General features: G+C 44.2%; 1 protein-coding gene across 4 annotated transcripts; it reads left to right on the top strand.

Annotated features, from left to right (window-relative positions):
- The first annotated feature begins 257 nt into the window (after positions 1-257).
- TP53INP1 (tumor protein p53 inducible nuclear protein 1) lies at positions 258-12,188 on the top strand. 4 transcript variants are annotated; one of them, XM_068396510.1, is made up of 5 exons: positions 258-345; positions 3,526-3,809; positions 4,305-4,656; positions 6,302-6,335; positions 8,717-8,813. In XM_068396510.1, exons 2-5 carry the CDS (start codon positions 3,698-3,700, stop codon positions 8,732-8,734), a joined length of 516 nt encoding a protein of 171 aa, XP_068252611.1. In that variant the 5' UTR covers positions 258-345; positions 3,526-3,697; the 3' UTR covers positions 8,735-8,813. The 4 variants fall into 4 exon arrangements, with proteins under 4 accessions (XP_068252611.1, XP_068252612.1, XP_068252609.1 ...); XM_068396511.1 differs by having other exon boundaries at positions 4,308-4,656; XM_068396508.1 differs by lacking the exon at positions 6,302-6,335 and having other exon boundaries at positions 8,717-12,188.
- The last annotated feature ends 6,834 nt before the right edge of the window (positions 12,189-19,022 follow it).

Consider the following 19,022-nt stretch of genomic DNA (forward strand, 5'->3'; position numbering starts at 1 on the left):
ACTACCACCTTAACGGAATTTCCACCGCCCCGGTGTGTTCAGCACTTTATTTCCCCAAATTTAGCAAATTTATCCACAGCCACCGGCTCTGGGGACGCGGGGGCGGGGCCAGCGCGGGGAGGCGGGGCCAGAGCTGGCCCCGCCCCGTCGGCCCCCTCTCTGCGTCCCTGCCCGCCCGTCACGTGCGTTAGCGACAGCCGGCGGCGGCGCCCATTGGCGGAGGGGCGGGGAGGGGCGGGGACGAGGCGGCCGGGCCGTCAGCTGCGCGCCGCGGCTATAACAACAAAGGGCTCCGCGGACCGCGGAGTGGGTGCGGTCGCGGAGCTGGGTAGCAGCGCGGTCCAGGTGAGTTTGCTTTGCGGGGTTGGAGCCAGGCTCGCTCCGGTGTACCGGAGCACGGCGGCGTGTAATGGTATCCTGTGGTCTCAGAGCCCGGGCGAGGCGGTGGAAGGCAGCAGCGGAGCGCTCGTCTACCCAGTGCAACCACCCCGGCTTCTTTCTCCTCGGAAAACACCGAGGCCGGGAAGGTTTTGCTGTTCTCCCGGCTGCCGAGCAGCCGGTAGTCGTGTCCTTCTCCCCCGCCCAGCGGCGGGGCTGGCTCCGGAGCGCAGCCGGGAAGGTGCGCAGCTGCTGCGGGCTCTGCCGGGTCACCCGCCGGCCCCGCTGAAAGCGGCTTGTTGGAGCCTCCTGGTGGTAATTACCAGGCGGCGAGCGGGGGGCACGGGAAGAGCAGCAGCCAAGCCCTAACAGAGAACTGCAGCAGTGGTTTGGGAGGGGTGTCTTTTGTTCGGGTTTTTTTTTTTGCTTAGCGCACACCCTATCTCCTCTGCTAGGATAGGAAAAAAAAAAAAAAAAAAAGAAAAAAAGGGAGGTTTTGTGCAGTTGTACAACATTGTTAACGTGCGTTGGATGTGTTATCTATAACAGCCTTTTAATCACTACTGTAGCAGAGTCAGCTGTTCATAGCCTTGTCTCTTCTTACAGCTGATAGTTCCTGTCTGAGAACCAGAGTACCTCTCTTTCGGCCTCCGTCTCCTCTGCCTCCCCTAAGGATGGCCCTCAATAGCAGCGTCACTTCTCGGTCCACATCAGGCTTGCACAATAGCGTGCAAGTGTGGCATTTTTAAAGGCGCTTGTCCAGAAGGATGTCAAAACATCAACCAGTTTCTAAATGATTCAGATGGTTTTTTGGATCCTCCTTGGGGTGGGTGGGGAAGGGGAAAAAGGGACAAACTGCTTTTGATCTACATAAAGACATTTGTGGATCAAAAGCTGTAGTTTGTTCAGCTTACGTTCTCGGGAACAGTGATCTCTCGCTCGCTTGTTAGCGGTTAATTATTTGATGTTGCTGTGATGCCTATGGAGCCTTAATACTGGAGTGTGAGCTCTCAGCTGGCTCCACTCTATGCACAGAACAAAAAGCCTCTGCCTGAAGGTACTTCCAGTCTTGGTCTAGGAAAGAGGCAACACATGTGTGTGGGAGTACAGGGAAAGCCAGTGCTGATCAGCAGTTACACTACAGCTTGCTAGTTAGCCTAAAGAAAACCGAACTCTTTTGTTCCTGGGCCTTGTGCCAGAAGAGGGTTAGGGATGGATGTGGAAGACAGCTGGAAAGCTACAGACTCATGCTTTCACTTAGGGTCCGTTTCCTTATCTGTGACAAGCTCTGTCTGTAATCGAAGCAATTAAACCTTCTCAAGAAGGTGCATAGGAACACTGTGGGCATTTGGCGTTTCCTTAGGTAACCCAGCAAGGGCTTAGTGACCTTAATGGTTAGAAGCGTTTCCTGCTAGTAACCACTGAAAATCAAACTTTACTGCAGTTAAAAGCCAGTTCTACCACTTCTGCTTGCTGGGAATGTAGAAGAAGGGAATAAATGTTTGCCTCTTTCTTCACATAATTGTGTGTTGTACTGTTGTCATTTTTTCCTTCCTCCTGTTAAGCTTTTCCATTTTTTAAATTTTATTGTTTTTCTTTAGACTTCTGATCCTTCTTGTAGCTCTCTTAAAGAGAGCCCAGATGTTTCATTTTTCAAGTGTGGTCCTAAAAACCTTTTATCACTACCGCAGCTGAGACGGTTGTTCCTACTCTTGTGTTTTCCTGCAGCTGATAGTTCCTGTCGAAGAACTAGAGTACGTAACTTCTTGAGTTACACAGTACCTTTTCATATTGCTTCTGAAGACTACTTTAAATTCTAATCCTATCCTTCCATGCTGTTTGAATAAGGAGGTAGCTGCATAGATGTCTATAGGAGTAGTACTGTATGGAGCAGGTGCTTGTCCTTGAATTGAACAAGTAGATGATGGGGTCTGGTGTCCTGGGGTAAGGTGATGTAGGAGGCCAAAATGACCCTTTAGAGTGGCCTGAGAGTTATAGGGTGAAGCAGGGTATACTGGCCTTGAATAATATTCTTTATGGGTTGTATCTTCTTTCAATGGCTGGGTTTGTCTAGTGTGGTGTGTCTTACTCCATTTATCTTTCTGAATGCAGACACTCATACCTCTTACATGTATATCTTCTTCCGTATTTGATTATTAAACAGGTATTTAATCTGTCATAATTCTGACATGCTCTGATAATTCAAATATTCCTATGGTGAAATTAATTTGTAGTTAAATGGGTGAATATTTCTCACATATAGTCTTTAGTTTTTCAGCTACTTTAATGGCTTCTATTTATTGACTTATACATAAATATTCAAAGGCTGTAAGCACACTGATCTGAGGGGGTTGAACATTCAGCTTCTTGGTACCAATGGGATTTTTTCACCTTAACTGCCAAATGCAGAGTTCAGGCTTATGGTGACTAATTACATGTAGATTTAGGGAAGCGTGTTGAGAAATAAACATTAGTTTTAATTAAGCATATGAGTTACTTTTCCTTATTACTTAGACTTACCATACGTGACTAGTTGGGCACTTGCTGTGAAAATGATCCCACCAGTAACTATGTGTAATGTACTTTGAACCTGAAGAGGGGCTGTGCCTTCCTACTGTGTGAACTTGTAGGCAGTGGCCCTGAACTGTGTGTGATGGGAGAGAGAAGAAACCCTGCCTTAAGTGTCCCTGGGAGCCCTCGCAGGGTCTCTGGGAGAGGTGTGAGGCTGTGTCAACAGAGGAGCTGCGTTGTCTGGAGCAGAAAACACGTACTTGCCCTTCACATCTCTCCCTGACCAGGAAGAAGACAGGCAGGGAGCTGGCGCAGCACCTCGGTGAGTGTAGGTACAGGACTCCTGCACAAGAGTCCTCTCCTCCTGTAGGAGAAGGTGGGGGACCAGCAGCTGCGCAGACCTTTGCACAGGGAGGAGGATCTAGGAGGAAAGTGCTCAGCTCTGAGGAGAGACCTAGGCTTTTTCTGTATATCTAGCTGGGAGGGAATGGTGAATGCTGTTGAAGCTGCCTCTCATCTTAGGGAAAAATGTTCATGGGTACCTCAGACTGCACTGACGAGAGGGTTTTTCATTTGTTCCCTAGGGATGTTACTTCTTGCTTTGTCATTAAGACCCTTGTCATGATTTTTTTGCAGGTTTCGCATAAACTGTTTACCAGCCATGCCTCTGCATGTCCTGTACCTAAGCTGATAAAGCACCTATGCACTTTAATCTCAAGTCTATGCCACTCTGCGAGTACAGGGTGAGCTGTGCCTTGAACCTTGGATATAAAGACCTACCAGCCAAAGTCTTGTTCCTGCCTTAGTAATGTTCCAGAGGTTAAATAACATGCTCTTGGGAGAGATTGATAGCCTGTCCAGCCAAGAGCCAGAGTTCAGTGAGAAGGAAGATGATGAGTGGATTCTGGTTGACTTTATAGGTAAGACGTCCGTCAAACATAAGCTCTGCCTTTGTCCTGCTTTGACTCTTACTTGTCTTACTTCCGTGTGGAGAAACCAGTAGCTTGGGACAAACTTTACCTAAGCAAAGTCAGTGTGGGTTAGAGTGTAGGGTGTCTTCTGAACAAATGTACCAAAACACATTATGTAAACTGATGAGCAAGGTGCTGTCAGGTTTGTAAGCCTGACACAGGCTTCAGCAGAACCACTTGTACAGATAAAATATATTTGACTTATTACGCAATTGTATTGCTTTACTGATAACAGCTGTTTTACCTGTCAGGCTTATCAGGGAACTCCCTTTCCCCTCCCCTTGCTTTTAATAAAAATTTGTGTACATGCTACTAATAGGGGTTTATTTCTGTTTCTTTGTTTTTTTTAATATCCCGTTTCTGGCTACGTGCAACTTTGTTTCCGACCTCCTGCAATGACCAACATCCATGGGTTCCTCTCCACTGACTGATGGGCACCTACAGCAGACACTTGCACTAATTGCTCTGCAGAGGAAGCAGACATCACTGAAGCTTCAGCTGTGGACGGCTCGCCGGTCTTCTCTTGTTTACCGTCTCCCTTGGAACACTTGCCAGAGGCCAGCGAGTCTTGCTTCATCCAGTTTGAGTCGTGTCCTATGGAGGAGAGCTGGTTTATTACCCCTCCCCCATGTTTTACTGCAGGTGGATTAACCACTATCAAAGTGGAAACCAGTCCGATGGAGAACCTCCTAATAGAGCATCCCAGCATGTCTGTGTATGCTGTCCACAATACCTGTCACAGCCTTAATGAGACTGGATGTGGAGATGAGGAGTTTCACAGCCCAGGTAGTCCCAGGTACGTCTGACTTCTCTTGTCAAGCAGCTCTGTTGCTGAAAATATCTGGTTTCTGCTTGATCAGTTTAGACACTTAATACTGAATTTTCCAGCTTATTTCAGAGCAAGTGAATAAAGCATGAATACTACACAAGGTGGGTAGGGTGGTCAGGGCTGCCTGCCGGCTTAGAAAAATGTTACTGACCATGTCAGGAAACAATTGGGTATGCTATTTTGACACTGCAATGAATACTTATGGAGCTTAATTATTCCCTGGCAGAATATGTTCCAGTCCTGTCAAAACTGGTGGCAGTTAACCATATAGCTGTCATGTAGATTTGAAAGCACTTTGCTCCCTTCCTACCTATGTGTATTTTTCATAACTGTTAGTCAGTACCCTTTCAGTCACCTTGTGAGATGAAAAATATGACTTTAATTATCCTGACAGGGAAGTCTTTTTCTTTTGTTTTTTTTTTTTTGTTCTTCAACCTAGTGATAGATTAGGCCAGGATTAAATTTTCCACAGATGGCTTGTGGAAAAAAAGCAAACTGAAATATTCCGTAAAATTTAATCCCCTTGAGGTAAAAATTTAAGCTGCACACTTCTACTTTTAGCAAGGTAAGAAGTTGTGCTTTTTGGTTTTGAGTCCTAAAGATCTGGCCATGTGGTATTACTGCAGAGGCATGTTTGCTGTGCGCTGCTTCTTTGGTATTGTCTGTCCAGTATACACAGCTATACAAGTATCATGTATGTAGATGTATACAAGTAGAGTATTTCTTTGCCATTATGACTCCACATTTGCTCATGTGTTCATTGATTTGGAAATAATTGGGTATTTTGTGAATCCTGGTTAATAACAAAGACTGACTTTTTGTCCCATGTAGTGCTTACCCTTAGAAACAATAAAAAAAAAAAAAATCACAGTATACTAAGCTTTCTTATACAGGAAAAAAATGAGTGTCGTGGTAGAATCAATGCCCATTGACTTTTCTGATCAGCTCCTTGCCATATTTAAAGTTCTTTGTTCAAAGAAACAGATGACTTCGAGATGACATGCTGCTGTATAATATTGAAGTATAGTGCCGATACCATTAGTCTTGGAGTGAGGGATTTGTATAATTATTTGGGGAGGGCAGTTTGTGATGTTAAGCATCAAGTGTCTAGCTTAACTTAAAGCAGGGGAAAGCTATGAGCACACAGCACCTTTAAAATGAGGGTCTGAAGGAATCTGCAAGAGACCTGTAGGCTGCAAGGCATGCCCTAGTGAAAGATAGTCTAGTTTATCTAAAATATCAACAGTAACACACAAAGTCAGATAGTGACTTGTACTGGGGATACTGGTATAAGTTCTTCTGGAAAAGAGCCCTGTCTTATAGTATGAAGTACAGCTAAGCTGCTTTAATGTGTGGGGAAGCTAAAGGTGTGACAATCTTCAACCGGTGTGTGATTTAAGTTTCTTCACAGTGAATTCCGTGCTGTTGCTTCATCAGAGGATCTAGGCTTTTGTATAGGTTATTTTGGGTGGCAGAACTGGGAGGAGGCTTAAGTCTAAAGCTGAGGTAGACTACAGAAACTGGGAACATCAATTATGCTGATAATGCAGTACGTTTCAAAAGCTGTTTTGAAGTCTCTAGTGGTTTAATGGTTGGCCATTTAATATTGTAGGGCCAAGAAAAGCTGCTTAAGGCACACTGGCACAGTAAGTACTACTGTTTTGGGACAGTGCTTTTTGTTTGATCAGGCTGCTAGCAACACTGCTTCCTCTAGAGCCTTGTCTGCCAAAACAATACTGGTTTTAGGACTAACCTTTGTGCCAAATGATGTTACTTGATCAAGCCTAACTACATCTGCTTTAACAAGCCAAAATGCTAAGTGCAGAAAAATTACTTAAGTATTAATTGGGGTGGGGTCTGAAGCCTTTAATGTTTCTTGTGAGGTCTGGCTCTATAGCACAACTAGCAGGACACTTCTGCTTTCCAGCAAAATAGATGCTGGGGGCACAGCAGCGAATGTATGTAGCGGCAGTCTGGCTTTAGACACAGCCCCTCTGAGATTACATTTTGGCTGTATTGGTGGAGGCTCATCAGCCCTCTTCTCTCAGTGCCTGGGGCTCACTATTGCCAGGCTACCAAAGGCAACCACTAAGATACCAAAATGCTACATTTCAGAAGAGTATGTGGCCTTTTAGCTAATTCAAACCACCTCTGCTATCCCAGTTTCACTTTAAGGAGGCAAGAAGTGTGTTGGTTTGTAAACCACTGCTGGAAGGGTATTTGATGAGAGGGGGAAAAGGCTTAAATATCTTCAACCAGCAATGTTAAACCAGTTTTTCTCCTTTTGTGGAGGAAATCTATTTGCTCCTTTTAAATTCCTTTCAAAGCAAGAGGATGTTGTATAAACTTCCCCCTGCTTGTCAGGTTAGTCATATTTTTCTGTAACAAACCACAACACTTTGTATTAGCAGTTGATGGCCTTTGCTAGCTAGTGACATACAGCAAGGGCATGTTTGGGAAATATGGGTTCTAATAAGTGCGGTGTGGCTTCCTGGCTCCTTATGGCTTTCCCTAGGAAGGCTTCACTTGGAGTTCCACCTCTGGCACCGTTGAACATGTTAACGGATCACCCCATATAGAAAACAGTAGCCCCGTATTTGCAGGCACCCTCATGTAAATTAAACTGGTGTAATCTGCATAGAAGGTACTTACAAGGCACTGTGAATTGATTCGTGCTGTGTTATTCACTTATTGCTTCGTATTTCAAGTGCTAGATTTAGGACAATATCCAGTGAATGAACAGGGGAAAAACAGAATGTCACACATGGCTATTCTGGACTCTGTAGGCTTCAGTCAGTGATACCAAGCTGCCCAAGGAGGCAAAAGCAAGTGGATTTGGATATTTAAAAGAAAAAATTGGAAGGGAGGGAGTATTCCCTTGCTAACAGGGAGTATTTTGCCCCAGTGTGGGGTGGGGGGAGGCACAAGAGCTCACATCTGTGCCAGGCACCTACAGTCCACCAAGAGCAAGACTACAAGGGTGGACCATGGGCACAGCAGACCAGACTTATGTCTACAGAGACATCATACAATAAATGCAAGTTAAGCTCTTTCAGAAGAGAGTCTATTACAGTCATGCTAGTGCTGAAAAACAGACTTCTCAAGAGACCTCTTGCTCATGCCTGAGCAAGCTCCTGGTCTTGCATACATCTTTCCTGGGCACCACTGAGTTGACAGCTAGTTGTTGGGTCCTGGGTGGGGAGAGAGAAGGCAAGCAACTCTGGTGCCACTGGTCTCACACCAGATGTGGCACTCAGACTTGGGATTTGCTTTGCTTTTAAAACTGCCAGGCTATTTTTAGCTTTACTTTGGAAGCTTCAGGAAACACCAGTGATTGTTCTTTCAAGCAGGGAAGTCCTTTTTCAATATGTCAGTCCCTGCTTGCACAGGCTGCTGGTTTGTTTTTCACTAGTGCATGATGGAGTAAGGGTTTGCCAAAACTGCTGATTCTCTGCTCATGAAATCTAGAAGGCTGGCTGAGGAATAATCCTTCTAAGTTATTTCCTGTGTGTGTCACAACTGGTCTGTCTTTCCCATTCCTCTGCATGAACATTGTTTGGATTTACTTGTGTGGCTGGCAATCCAAACACACCCTCATTAGTGTGCTTCTGTTTTCAGGCTGAACCTGAACTTATGTTCAAGATGATTTTAAATCAAACTTTGCCTAGTGGATAACTCCAAGTCTTCTAAAGCTGGAGCAGTGTGACACACATTGCCTTATATTTCTGATCTATATTGTACTTTGGGCTTAGGGAGGTGGGGTGGGGAAGGAAGTATAAGACACCAAAAGTCCAAAGGCTATTGTGGTGCCCTCATGCAAAAAGTGAGTTAGCAGCACTAGGCATTACTTACCAGTGTGGTTTTCCTAAACTGGCTTGACCTCACCTCAGCCCAAAACCTCTGTCCTGTAGAATGAGGGTGCCCTGTTGAAATGCTGGATGTTGATGTCCATGTTCTGCCCTTTATAGTTTGTGTGTCTTTCCAATACACCTCAGTGATGAGTGATACCTGCTTGTTACATTTCCAGACTGGAGGCCCGAAATGAAACAGGGCAGCGTGTTCACTGCTATGTCGCAGCTCTTGCTACTCGTTCAACTTTTCTGGAAAAAAACAAGAGCTTTCGTCCTACCCACTGGATAAAAGAACATAATGAAAGACACTATCTCAACAGAAACGGTCTCCGTCGCCAAAACCTTACCAGGGATTGCCACTCTCGGCAAATCAAGCACAACGGACTGTTTGTTCACCAGCCTTGCCAGCGTCAGTTCAATTACTGATGGCTCTCGTTGTTTTAATCTATGGTCTAATTGTTTTTAGGTTGCTCTTGTTTTCATGCATAGGTAAGTGTGGTCAATCTGAAGCTGATCCTCAATCCCTCAAACACAATCGTAACTAGTGTTGCATTCTTTTGAAATGACACATAAATCTCTGAGCATCTTGCAGCACGTCCTAAATGTTGATGTTAAATATCAATGTCTTGGAAGCCTATCCATACGATAGTTTGTGTGCTGTTTTATAAACTATGATGTATAGATGGGTTCTTAGTTGGTATTTTAAAGAAGCTTAACTGAGATGGAAATCAGTTACATTTTGCATTAATCAAAGTGGAGTTAGAAAATTTGAGGTTAGCCGTATGCTTTAATGACCAGTACTTGACAGCTTGTGTATCTGTCTGTATTCAGCATATATGATTATTTTCTAACAAGGAAATACTATAGCTGCTGGTGGATATTACATAGCTATGTTGAACTGTTACAAGAAGGACATCTAATCTAAGTTGCCTAGTACCTACTTGTGTTAGTGGAGTCTGTGTAGGTGTGCCGGGTGCTTAATATGGGTATCAGAAAAGGGTTAAATGTCCCCCCAGCATTGTATGATATGGCACTGGCGTTACAGATGTAGTACCTCTCAGTGGAGTGGAAGGAAAGTGGACCTATGAGTTAAATGCCAACACACAACCCAGAGAGCTGAACTGGGTTTTACTTGGTACAGTTCAAGTTCTTACTCCCTTTCTAAATCTTTCTCTTTCTGTCTTTGAAAGATGTATTTCCCCTACCCCATTCTATTTAATCTCTAGTCTAGTTAAAGGAAGAAGATGGTGGATCAACCATTCTTTTAATGCCATCAGTAGCTGACTGCTCTTTAAAGAAGTCAGGCTGATGGATAGCTATTTCTGAGCTGCTAATTGCTGTTAGATTGTCTCATACTTACAGGTTGAAAGTAGCTCAAAAGTAGCTAGAAGGAAGGTTTTATCAAAAGGCCTCCTAATTTTCTCTCTTTCTCTACAAAAATGAAGTCTGAGTTAATTGTGACTGGAAATGAAGGGCAATGTGTGGCAGGGAGAAAAGCATGCTGAAAATCAGTCTTACAGAACTAAATGCAGTGATAACAGGATGTATAAAAATTGAGGTAGATCAGCAGTGGTTGTTCTCCTAGCCCACTGGGGGCAGAAGGACTGGATAGCGATTCTGTGGGCCAACAGGAAGGAAAAGCCATTCAAAACTGACAAGTAGTTTTCTTAAGAACACTGTGTGAGATGTTTTGGAAGTTGGCAGGCACTGAAAAAAAAAAAAAGTAAAGTTCACATGGTATCAAAGAGTGTGTATTACACGGCAGCCACATGGTAGCCAAGCCCTTATAGATCAATATGGGAAGTAGATTAAATGGCTATGGAGGTGAGTAAGCAGAAACCTGCACAGAAAGAAGGGGGGAAGTATAAGTACATCTATCCCCATTTCTGTCAGTGCTTAATGTAACTTATTGTTTTTCCCTTGTATTTAGTGCCTAGGGCATTAAAGTGTTAACATTACATTAACCATGTCTTCCAGTAGTCCTTATACACAAGTCAGTATAAGGAGTTGTGAGGAGCCTTTGAAATTAGGCAAGACCAACAATGTGAATTATTCCAGACCTATGAAGTATTTTCAATTTGGCCAAATATTTCAGTTTCACTGAAGCAAAACCCAACCATTTGGATTAACCTTGATGTAGTGGTGCTGTTACACATTCTGCAGCTGGAATTGTTGTGGAACATACTTAGTGTACAGGAAACAGCATTTATAACCTCTGTTTCACTGCAGATGTGCTGCTTCACTGGGATTAGTTAGGATTGTTGCAAAGGGATGTTGACAAATAGTTCAGTGTATAAAAGCAAGTGATGCTTTCCTGGATACACTAGTCTTTTTCTTTTTTTCAAGATACAATGAATTTACATGGACAGTGAAAGAAAACAAAATTGGTCACATCATGTGTTTCCAAAACAGATTTTGTTATTACTCTTTTCAGCAGTATGTGCCTATGTCCATATAACAATGTGGTCCAAATACTCTGGTTTATCTGCAAATAGCTGTAGTTTCACCAGTCTCTCATCAGTCTCTCATCTGTTAACGTATACTCTTACTTGCCTCAGATTATCTACCTTTATCACTCCAAATTTTTGCCTGGCTTCAACTTCCTTCTCCTCACTGCCACCTTTCTAGCTCAGGAAATTTCTTTGCTTTCCTGTATTATTTTTCTTTATATACAAGTAACTACTTTCCTTCAGCTTTAATTTTCTTAAAGTGAAATGAAGGAAGATGGAGTCTCCACCTCCCTGTGTTGGAAGGAGTTGAGTAATCATTTAACTCTTAACGGGGAGGTGGAGCTGAGAGTATAAGGCTCTCAAGCATTACAATGAGAGCCTTGGTCCGTTCTTCTGAGTAGGCAAGTAAATGCAACTTTAGACTGCTCCTAGAATTGGGAGATACTGATCTTCTTATACTACATTACTAGATGACTTTCTGGTGATGAAAACCTATATCTTTCAGGATATAAACTGTTTTGTTGCACAAAGCTGTGCTTCTCAACTTGTAATATTGGAAACCATATTATTGTGTGAGATAGTACTGCATCAATGGCTTTTTGTTAATTTGTTTTATGTATTTATGTTGGTCTAGCCCTGTTTTGTGCCTGGAGCTATTGGGCAATTAGATTTGTTTTGGTTTTCTGTTTTAATAGTGAGCTGTGTGGCTTTTTTATATGGTTTTTGAATTGTATTAAAGCGTGTGTTTTTTCTTGTAAAAGTGGAGGCCTTGCACTGTCTCATACTGATTGATACTCATGAATCTTGCTGAAACTGTATTTTCATATATATATTGGTCAATAAGACAGACTTGCATTTTAAACTGTGCCTTCTACACAGCAAACTTGAAGATTCAAAAGGGACGTTTCAGTTAGGATTAATACTGTACATCAGTCTATGCATATATGGCAGCTTCTCTCCAGAGCCACTTCTCTATTTGTAGCAGTCCTTTTGATATGGAAGAATGTTTGGCTCTTATTTTTAATAGTTTAACACAAGCTGAAAACCGACAAAATACAGCACTTTTTGCCAAAAAGTAGCATTGCTTAACCCGTGTGTATTTACTAAAGCGATCTTCTGTATTTTGTTTTTATAGTGCATTCTGTGCACCATGGGGAGACATGATCTTAACTCTCAATAAAAAATGGCCTATTAAGAATTGCCAGTCTGTTCTTTTATTACAGGATGGTCAAAATCCAAATGCCTGAGCACCCCATTCTGGTGTGGTAGGTACAGGTACTGAGTATCTCAGCATGCTTGCTCTAGTACAGAAGTTCCTCTGGGAATCAGTTTGCATTGCTGATCAAGTGTCAATGCTTGGTGTAAGTAGCATTTTACATCTCTGCCAACTGCTGCGTTTCCTGATCAGTGTGCAAAAGTGCCATAGGTGAACAGGGCAGAGATAAAAACATATTACCACTTAAAGCATGCACAGGGTGGGGGGAAGGTTTTTCCTTATCAAGGCTAAACCTCTCTTATTTCAACTCATACCCATTACTTTTCATCCTCCTGCCACGCACCACTGTGAAGAATCTGTATAGAAGGCTGCTGTTAGCATTCAAGAGGTGGAAGCAGGGACAGGTAGCCTGTGAGGGACATAGAGACCCTGTGCAAATGTCCAGGGATGGGGTTAGGAAAGCCAAAGCCAAGCCAGCTCTAGTTGAACCTGGCAAGGGATGTGAAGGACAACAGGCCTTCCACAGATATCAGCTGCAAAAGGAAAACTAGAGGAAAATGTGAGCATGCTGCTAAATGAGGCAGGAGACCACATGACAAAAGGACATAGAGAAGGCTGAGGTACTCCATGCCTTCTTTGCCCTGGTCTGTACTGGAAAGACTAGCCTTTGGGAATTGCAGGCTCCTAAGCCCAGTGGGAAAGGCCAGAGCAAATAATATCAACCCTTGATTGAGAAGGATCAAGTTAAGGAATGCTTAAAGAGATGGGATGTACACAGTTCTGTGGGATGTACCTGTGACTGGTGAGCAGGTGCACTGAGAACTGGCTGAACAGCTGTGCTCCAAGGGTTGTCATCAGTGGCACAAAGTCTAGCTGGAAGCCAGTTGCTACTGGCATACCTTAGGGATTGATACTGGGTCTTACACTGTTAAAAAAATTCATTAATTACCTGGGTGATGGGGCAAAGTGCACAATTAGGAAGCTTGCAGAGGATAGGACGAGTTGTTTATACACCAAAGGGCTGTGCTGCCATTCAGAAGGACCTCAAGAGACTGAAGAAATGGGCTGACAGGAACCTCATGGAGTTCAACAAAGAGAATTTTGGAGTCTTACCTGGGGGGAAAAATAACCCCAGGCACCAGTAGAGGCTAGAGGCCAAATGGCTGGAAAGCACCTTGGCAGAAAAGCCCCTGGGGATCCTGGTGGACACCAAGTTGACCATGAGCCAGCAGTGCACCCTTGTGGCCTTGAAAACTAAAAGCCTCCTGGCTGCATTAGGAAGAGTGTTGGCTGCAGGTGGAGGGAGGTGATACTTCCACTCAGTGCTGGTGAGACCCATCTACACGCTGTGTCCAGTGCTGAGCTCTCCAGTACAAGAGGGACATGGGCATACTGGAGCAGAACCAGCAAGGGGCCAGGGAGATGGTAATGGGATTGAAGATTGTGAAATAATGGGGAGAGGCTGAGAGAGCTGTGATTGTTTGGACTGAAGGAGAAAAGGGTCAGGGGGGTCTTGTCAAGTTGTATAAATACCTGATGAGGGCAGTAAAGAAGACGGAGCCAGACACTTTCCTAGTGGTGCCCAGTGAAAGGACAAAAGGCAACAGGTGCAAGCTGAAATATGGGGAATTCCATTCTAATGGAAGAAATAGGGTCACTGGTCTTCTCTGGGTTGTTCTTTTGGCTTTTTCTGAAATCATGTGTGAATACTTTTTTTTTTTTCCTTCCAGTCATCAGGGGCCCTCTATCTCCATGTCTTTTCAAAGATCATGGGGAGTGGCCTTGCAAGGACATCACTAGCTCTCTCAGCACATTGGATGCAGATTGCTGGGCCCCATGGACTTGTACGGGTTTTGTTGCAAGTAGTCCCTGACTTGATTCTCACCTCCTGAACAAACTAGGTGACAAAATTATCTATTTAACTGACATCGATGAAATGGAATTTGTGCAACAAAGCATCCATGTTCCCAGAGGAAGCACTGAGTAAAACCTTTCTTTTCCAAATGTAGATTTTGTGACCTGTACATTTATCAAAGCAGTGAGTCTATGCTGAGAGCTGTACAGTATTCTGCAGGAGAAAGTTTGACCAATTATGCCTGTATAATTGTATCCATACAGATAACCTAACATAGCTTTACTGATAGTGTTTCTCATGGGGGTGCTTAGTTCAGTTTTAATGCAGCTTTTTAAATTTAGATTGGACACTTTCCAAAACACCATGAACTAGTGTTTTTTAAAACTTCTCCATGCCAAAGCAAAAATGTTCATATAAAGGGTCATATCAATGTAACCATATTGATTTAAGTTCTCACTTTACATTCTAGTTTTCCTCTTTATATAAATCCTTGTACGTCTCTGATGAAGCTAGCATACTGATTGCTGTTCTCTGACACTTAACACCGATGGAGGCACTCTGTTCCCTCACTGAGTCGTTCAGTATCTGCTTTCTTTGTCTGACTTCTTTTGGTGCATGTTTATAACCACAAAATGCTGTTACCTCCATTATTCAGTGATACTTGTAAGTAGGGTTCAGGGTTTTTGACACACGTAGAAATGACTCATCAAAAGAACAGTGCTGCTGCAGCACTGTTGTTCCTCTGGTATTGTCGTGATAGATCAGTCTTAGAATAAATGGGACTGAACTGAGAGTTAAGAGGATGTGTATAAAGTTTTGTTTCTCAGCCAGCTGCCTTTTTCATGAAAATACTGTCCTGGAGCTACTGCTGTATAACTAATACTTCAGAAGTTAGTCTCTTGACTTGTTCCAAAGTTTTATGGGCAGATTGATAGTTGAACACTCAAATGTCTTAATGAGGCAGATAAATACATTGTAATTTCATGGGCAAGCAAAGGAAAAAGAATAATAGCAAAAAAAGAAAACCCAGATAAGAGTAACAAAACTAGGCTAGTGGCCGGCAGTAGACTTCAGGTCAACTTGCAGACATGGGCTGTGCTGTAAGACTTTCTCCTGAAGTGCAGCCTTCATGTTGTTATGTCCGAGCAAGAAGACCTAGTCAGGTAATATAATAAGAAATACAATTATGCCCAAAAATCAGCCCATCTGAGTGCTAAAAGAATCCCAGATTCCCTGGGCTCTGCAGAGAATTATAGAGGCAGAGAGAGGTGGGAAAGAGGAGGGAGGCCTCAGGCTTTTGGGGTATGTGGGTAATGGCCAACTGTCAATTTTCGCAAGGTGAATAAAGAAGATGAGATCATGATTAAGAAAGGAGGTACGGACATGGGCAGAGGTACCCCCTTGTCTACTCCCAGCAGTGAATTTCAGCTCTGGCTCTTCTGTCTGTGGTGTGAGACTGAGAAATAGGAGGTGGCTGTGTCTTGTATTAAATGGGGAGGAGAGAGAATTTGGCTTCTGTGGCTGAATTAGTGGATACATCTTTACCAAATATCTACTAATGCTGGGCAGTTTGAAATGGAGTATTATCTCCTGCACATCACCTTTACCTCTGGAGAGATCCATGTTGTTTCGTAAACGTAGCCTTAAGTCTTAGTCCCCAAGTGTTGAAAAGGTGTTTGCTACAGTGCTCAGAAGCTGGAGCACTAGCAGTAAACACTCTTCACCTTGCACGCTTGGGAGGGGAAGTCCTGGGTCCAGAGCCCAGTAGCTGTAGGTTTGCTGAGATGATGTGAGTCATCTGAATGAGGAACCACATACACTCATAGGTCAGAGGCTGAGCCAGGGAGAAGAGGGCCTTCCTCTGCAGCCAGCTGCCTGCTTTGATGACAGCAGGGGGAAGGGGTGTTCCCCTAACATGCTGCCCACCCTAGGAGGTCATGGTGAGGATAAGTTAATCTATTTTGGTTTTTAAAAGTACTGTATTATTGTCCTACTTGTGTTCTGCTTGGCTCTTTTCTGTGATCCGAGGTTCCTTTTTTTCCCCTACCTACACTTATCTCCTGGTCCAAAAGGTGTTAAGTTTACAGCCCAGTGATGAAGCAATGCTGGAAAACATGAGGAAGGTGGGTCTTGTTATTTCTTTGAGCCGCAGGCAAGAGATCCAGCACAGGGGTAGGTGAAGACAGACTCAATGCTTGGCTGTTAGCTACAGGTGCTACTTCTCACTGCGGAGATGCTGTCCTTACTGGAGTTTGACTGTGGACTTTGTTCAGGAGATCAGCCGTAAGGATTGTACTTTAAAGGTGTTTCACCCTTGGTGTGTTGAAAGTGGGAATTTAAATGTTCACGTGCAGGAAAGGGTACGGGTCTCTGACAGGCCATGGATAAAGCATCTTCTGTGTAAAAGGAATTTCAGGACAAGATAATGTTTATTCCAAGCTTTTTCTCAAGGTACATAATCTCAAGAAGAAAGAAAGAGGCTACTAACAAGAGGCAGAAGGACACAGTCCGTTGGTTTGCTTTATGACTGCTGCGAAGTGATGGCATCTACTTCTGAAAGTGGGTTTAAAAGGTTGGTAACTCACCCTCTCTGCTCCCTGCCCCCCCCCTCCCCAAAAGCATGCCTTGAAAAAAATCAAGTCAAAGAGGAAATCCTTGTATCGTGCTATACTGTTGTGGGTCTCACCCTGCAAATTGTAAGGGAACCGTTAACTTATTCCTGATCTCCACTTGAGTTTTCGTCCTCTATTATAAAAATAACTCTTAGTACTGGTCATAAGCTGATCTGGTTGTCATACAGGCTGCTTATCAATAGCTGGTCATTGCCTGTGCTCTCTGTTGCTGGTATTGACCTTAGAAAGACATATTCACATGCTTATGATTAAAAGGCTTACTCTGTGTTATGTTTTAGCTAACAGGTTCTTAGTAACTAATATGGGCTCTCTCCCCTCCAAATCAGAAAAAAAAAAACAAAATAAGTCAATCTCATAAGGTCTTAAAAATATTCCTTAACGCATATTAAACTGGATCATGCCTTGTTTGAAAAAGTCTCTGAAATGAAGCAAGCAGCAAAGTAGTAGAATATTATAGGTTCTAATAGAAAACAAGGGTTTTGAAACCTCAGGGTTTCAAGTTATCCCATGCTGTTCAGCAGAAGAGAAACATTTCAGTTTGGGAAGGGTGCAACTTCCTACTGATGGATTCCTCTTTAGGAGGGGTTTAAAGCTTTAATGGTGCTTTGCTTAGGCTATGTAGCTGGAGCCATTCTGCAATAAATGTTGACCACGGGGCAGCTTTCATGGCACCGGGCCTGCTTATGCCGGATGGGGAACAGCTGAATCAGAAGGGGAAAAGGGATATGGCCCAGAAGTTGGCAGGGCTGGTTAAGAGGTCTTTAAACTAGGTTCGATGGGGGAGGGGGACAAGACCAAGGCAGCCACAAATGAACCTAGGGGTGACAGGCCTGCGTCGGGGGCAAGGCTGCTAGCCCAGCTGAAGTGCATTTACACCAATGCACGCAGTATGGGCAACAAGCAGGAAGAGCTAGAAGCCACTGTACAGCAGGAAGGTTATGATGTGGTTGCCATCACAGAACCGTGGTGGGATGACTCTCATGACTGGAGTGCTGCTATGGATGGCTATAAGCTCTTTAAGAGGGACAGGCGAAGCAGGAGAGGCGGTGGGGTAGCACTGTATGTTAGGGAGTGCTTGGACTGTGTTGAAATTGAGGAAGATGGTGAGGATGACAAGGTTGAATGTTTATGGGTGAAGATCAGGGGGAAGGTCGGCAGGGCGGACATTACAGTGGGAGTCTGTTATAGACCACCCAACCAGGAAGAACAGGCGGACGAGGCGTTTTACAAGCGGCTGTCAGAAGCCGCCCGGTCGCCGGCCCTTGTACTCGTGGGCGACTTCAACTTGCCAGATGTCTGCTGGAAATACAACATGGCAGAGAGGAAGCAATCTAGGAGGTTCCTCGAATGTGTGGAGGACAACTTCCTCATGCAAGTGGTAAATGAGCCCACTAGAGGAGGGGCCCTGCTTGACCTGTTGTTCGTGAACAGGGAGGGACTAGTGGGAGATGTGAGGGTCGGTGGCTGTCTTGGGAATAGCGATCATGAAATGTTAGAGTTTTCGATAGTGGGGGAAGTAAGGAGGGGCAAGAGCAGAACTTCTGCCTTAGATTTCCGCCGGGCAGACTTTAGCCTGTTTAAGAGGCTGGTGGACCGAGTCCCTTGGGAGTTGGTCCTGAAGGGCAAAGGAGTCCAGGAAGGCTGGACATGCTTCAAAAGGGAATTGCTAAATATTCAGGAGCAGGCTGTCCCGGTGTGTAGGAAGACAAGCCATTGGGGAAAAAGACCGGCCTGGTTAAACAGAGAACTTAGGCTAGATCTTAAGGAAAAAAAGAGAACCTATTTCCTCTGGAAGAAGGGTTGGGTAACCTGGGAGGTCTATAGGGACGTGGCCAGGTCATGTAGGGAGAAGATTAGAAGGGCCAAAGCTCAATTAGAGCTTGATTTTGCTGCTACAGTCAAAGATAACAAAAAAAGCTTCTACAAATACATCACCAGCAAAAGGAGGGTCAAGGAGAGCCTCCACCACTTGCTGAATGAGGAGGGTAGTGTAGTGTCAGGGGATGAGGAAAAGGCAGAGGTGCTCAATGCCTTCTTTGCCTCAGTCTCTAATGTCAAGACCGGTTGTCCTCAGGAGACTCGGCCCCCAGAGCCTGAAGTTAGGGACGGGGGGCTGTGTGAACCCCCCGTAATCCAGGAGGAGATGGATAGTGACCTGCTGTGCCAGTTGGACACCCACAAGGCTATGGGCCCGGATGGGATTCACCCCAGAGTAATGAAGGAACTGGCAAATGAACTTGCCAAACCACTCTCCATTATCTACCGGCAGTCCTGGTCAACTGGAGAAGTTCCAGCTGACTGGAAATTAGCAAACGTAACGCCCATCTA

The sequence above is a fragment of the Nyctibius grandis genome, chromosome 3 (assembly GCF_013368605.1).
Source record: "Nyctibius grandis isolate bNycGra1 chromosome 3, bNycGra1.pri, whole genome shotgun sequence".
NCBI classification, from domain to species: Eukaryota; Metazoa; Chordata; class Aves; order Nyctibiiformes; family Nyctibiidae; genus Nyctibius; species Nyctibius grandis.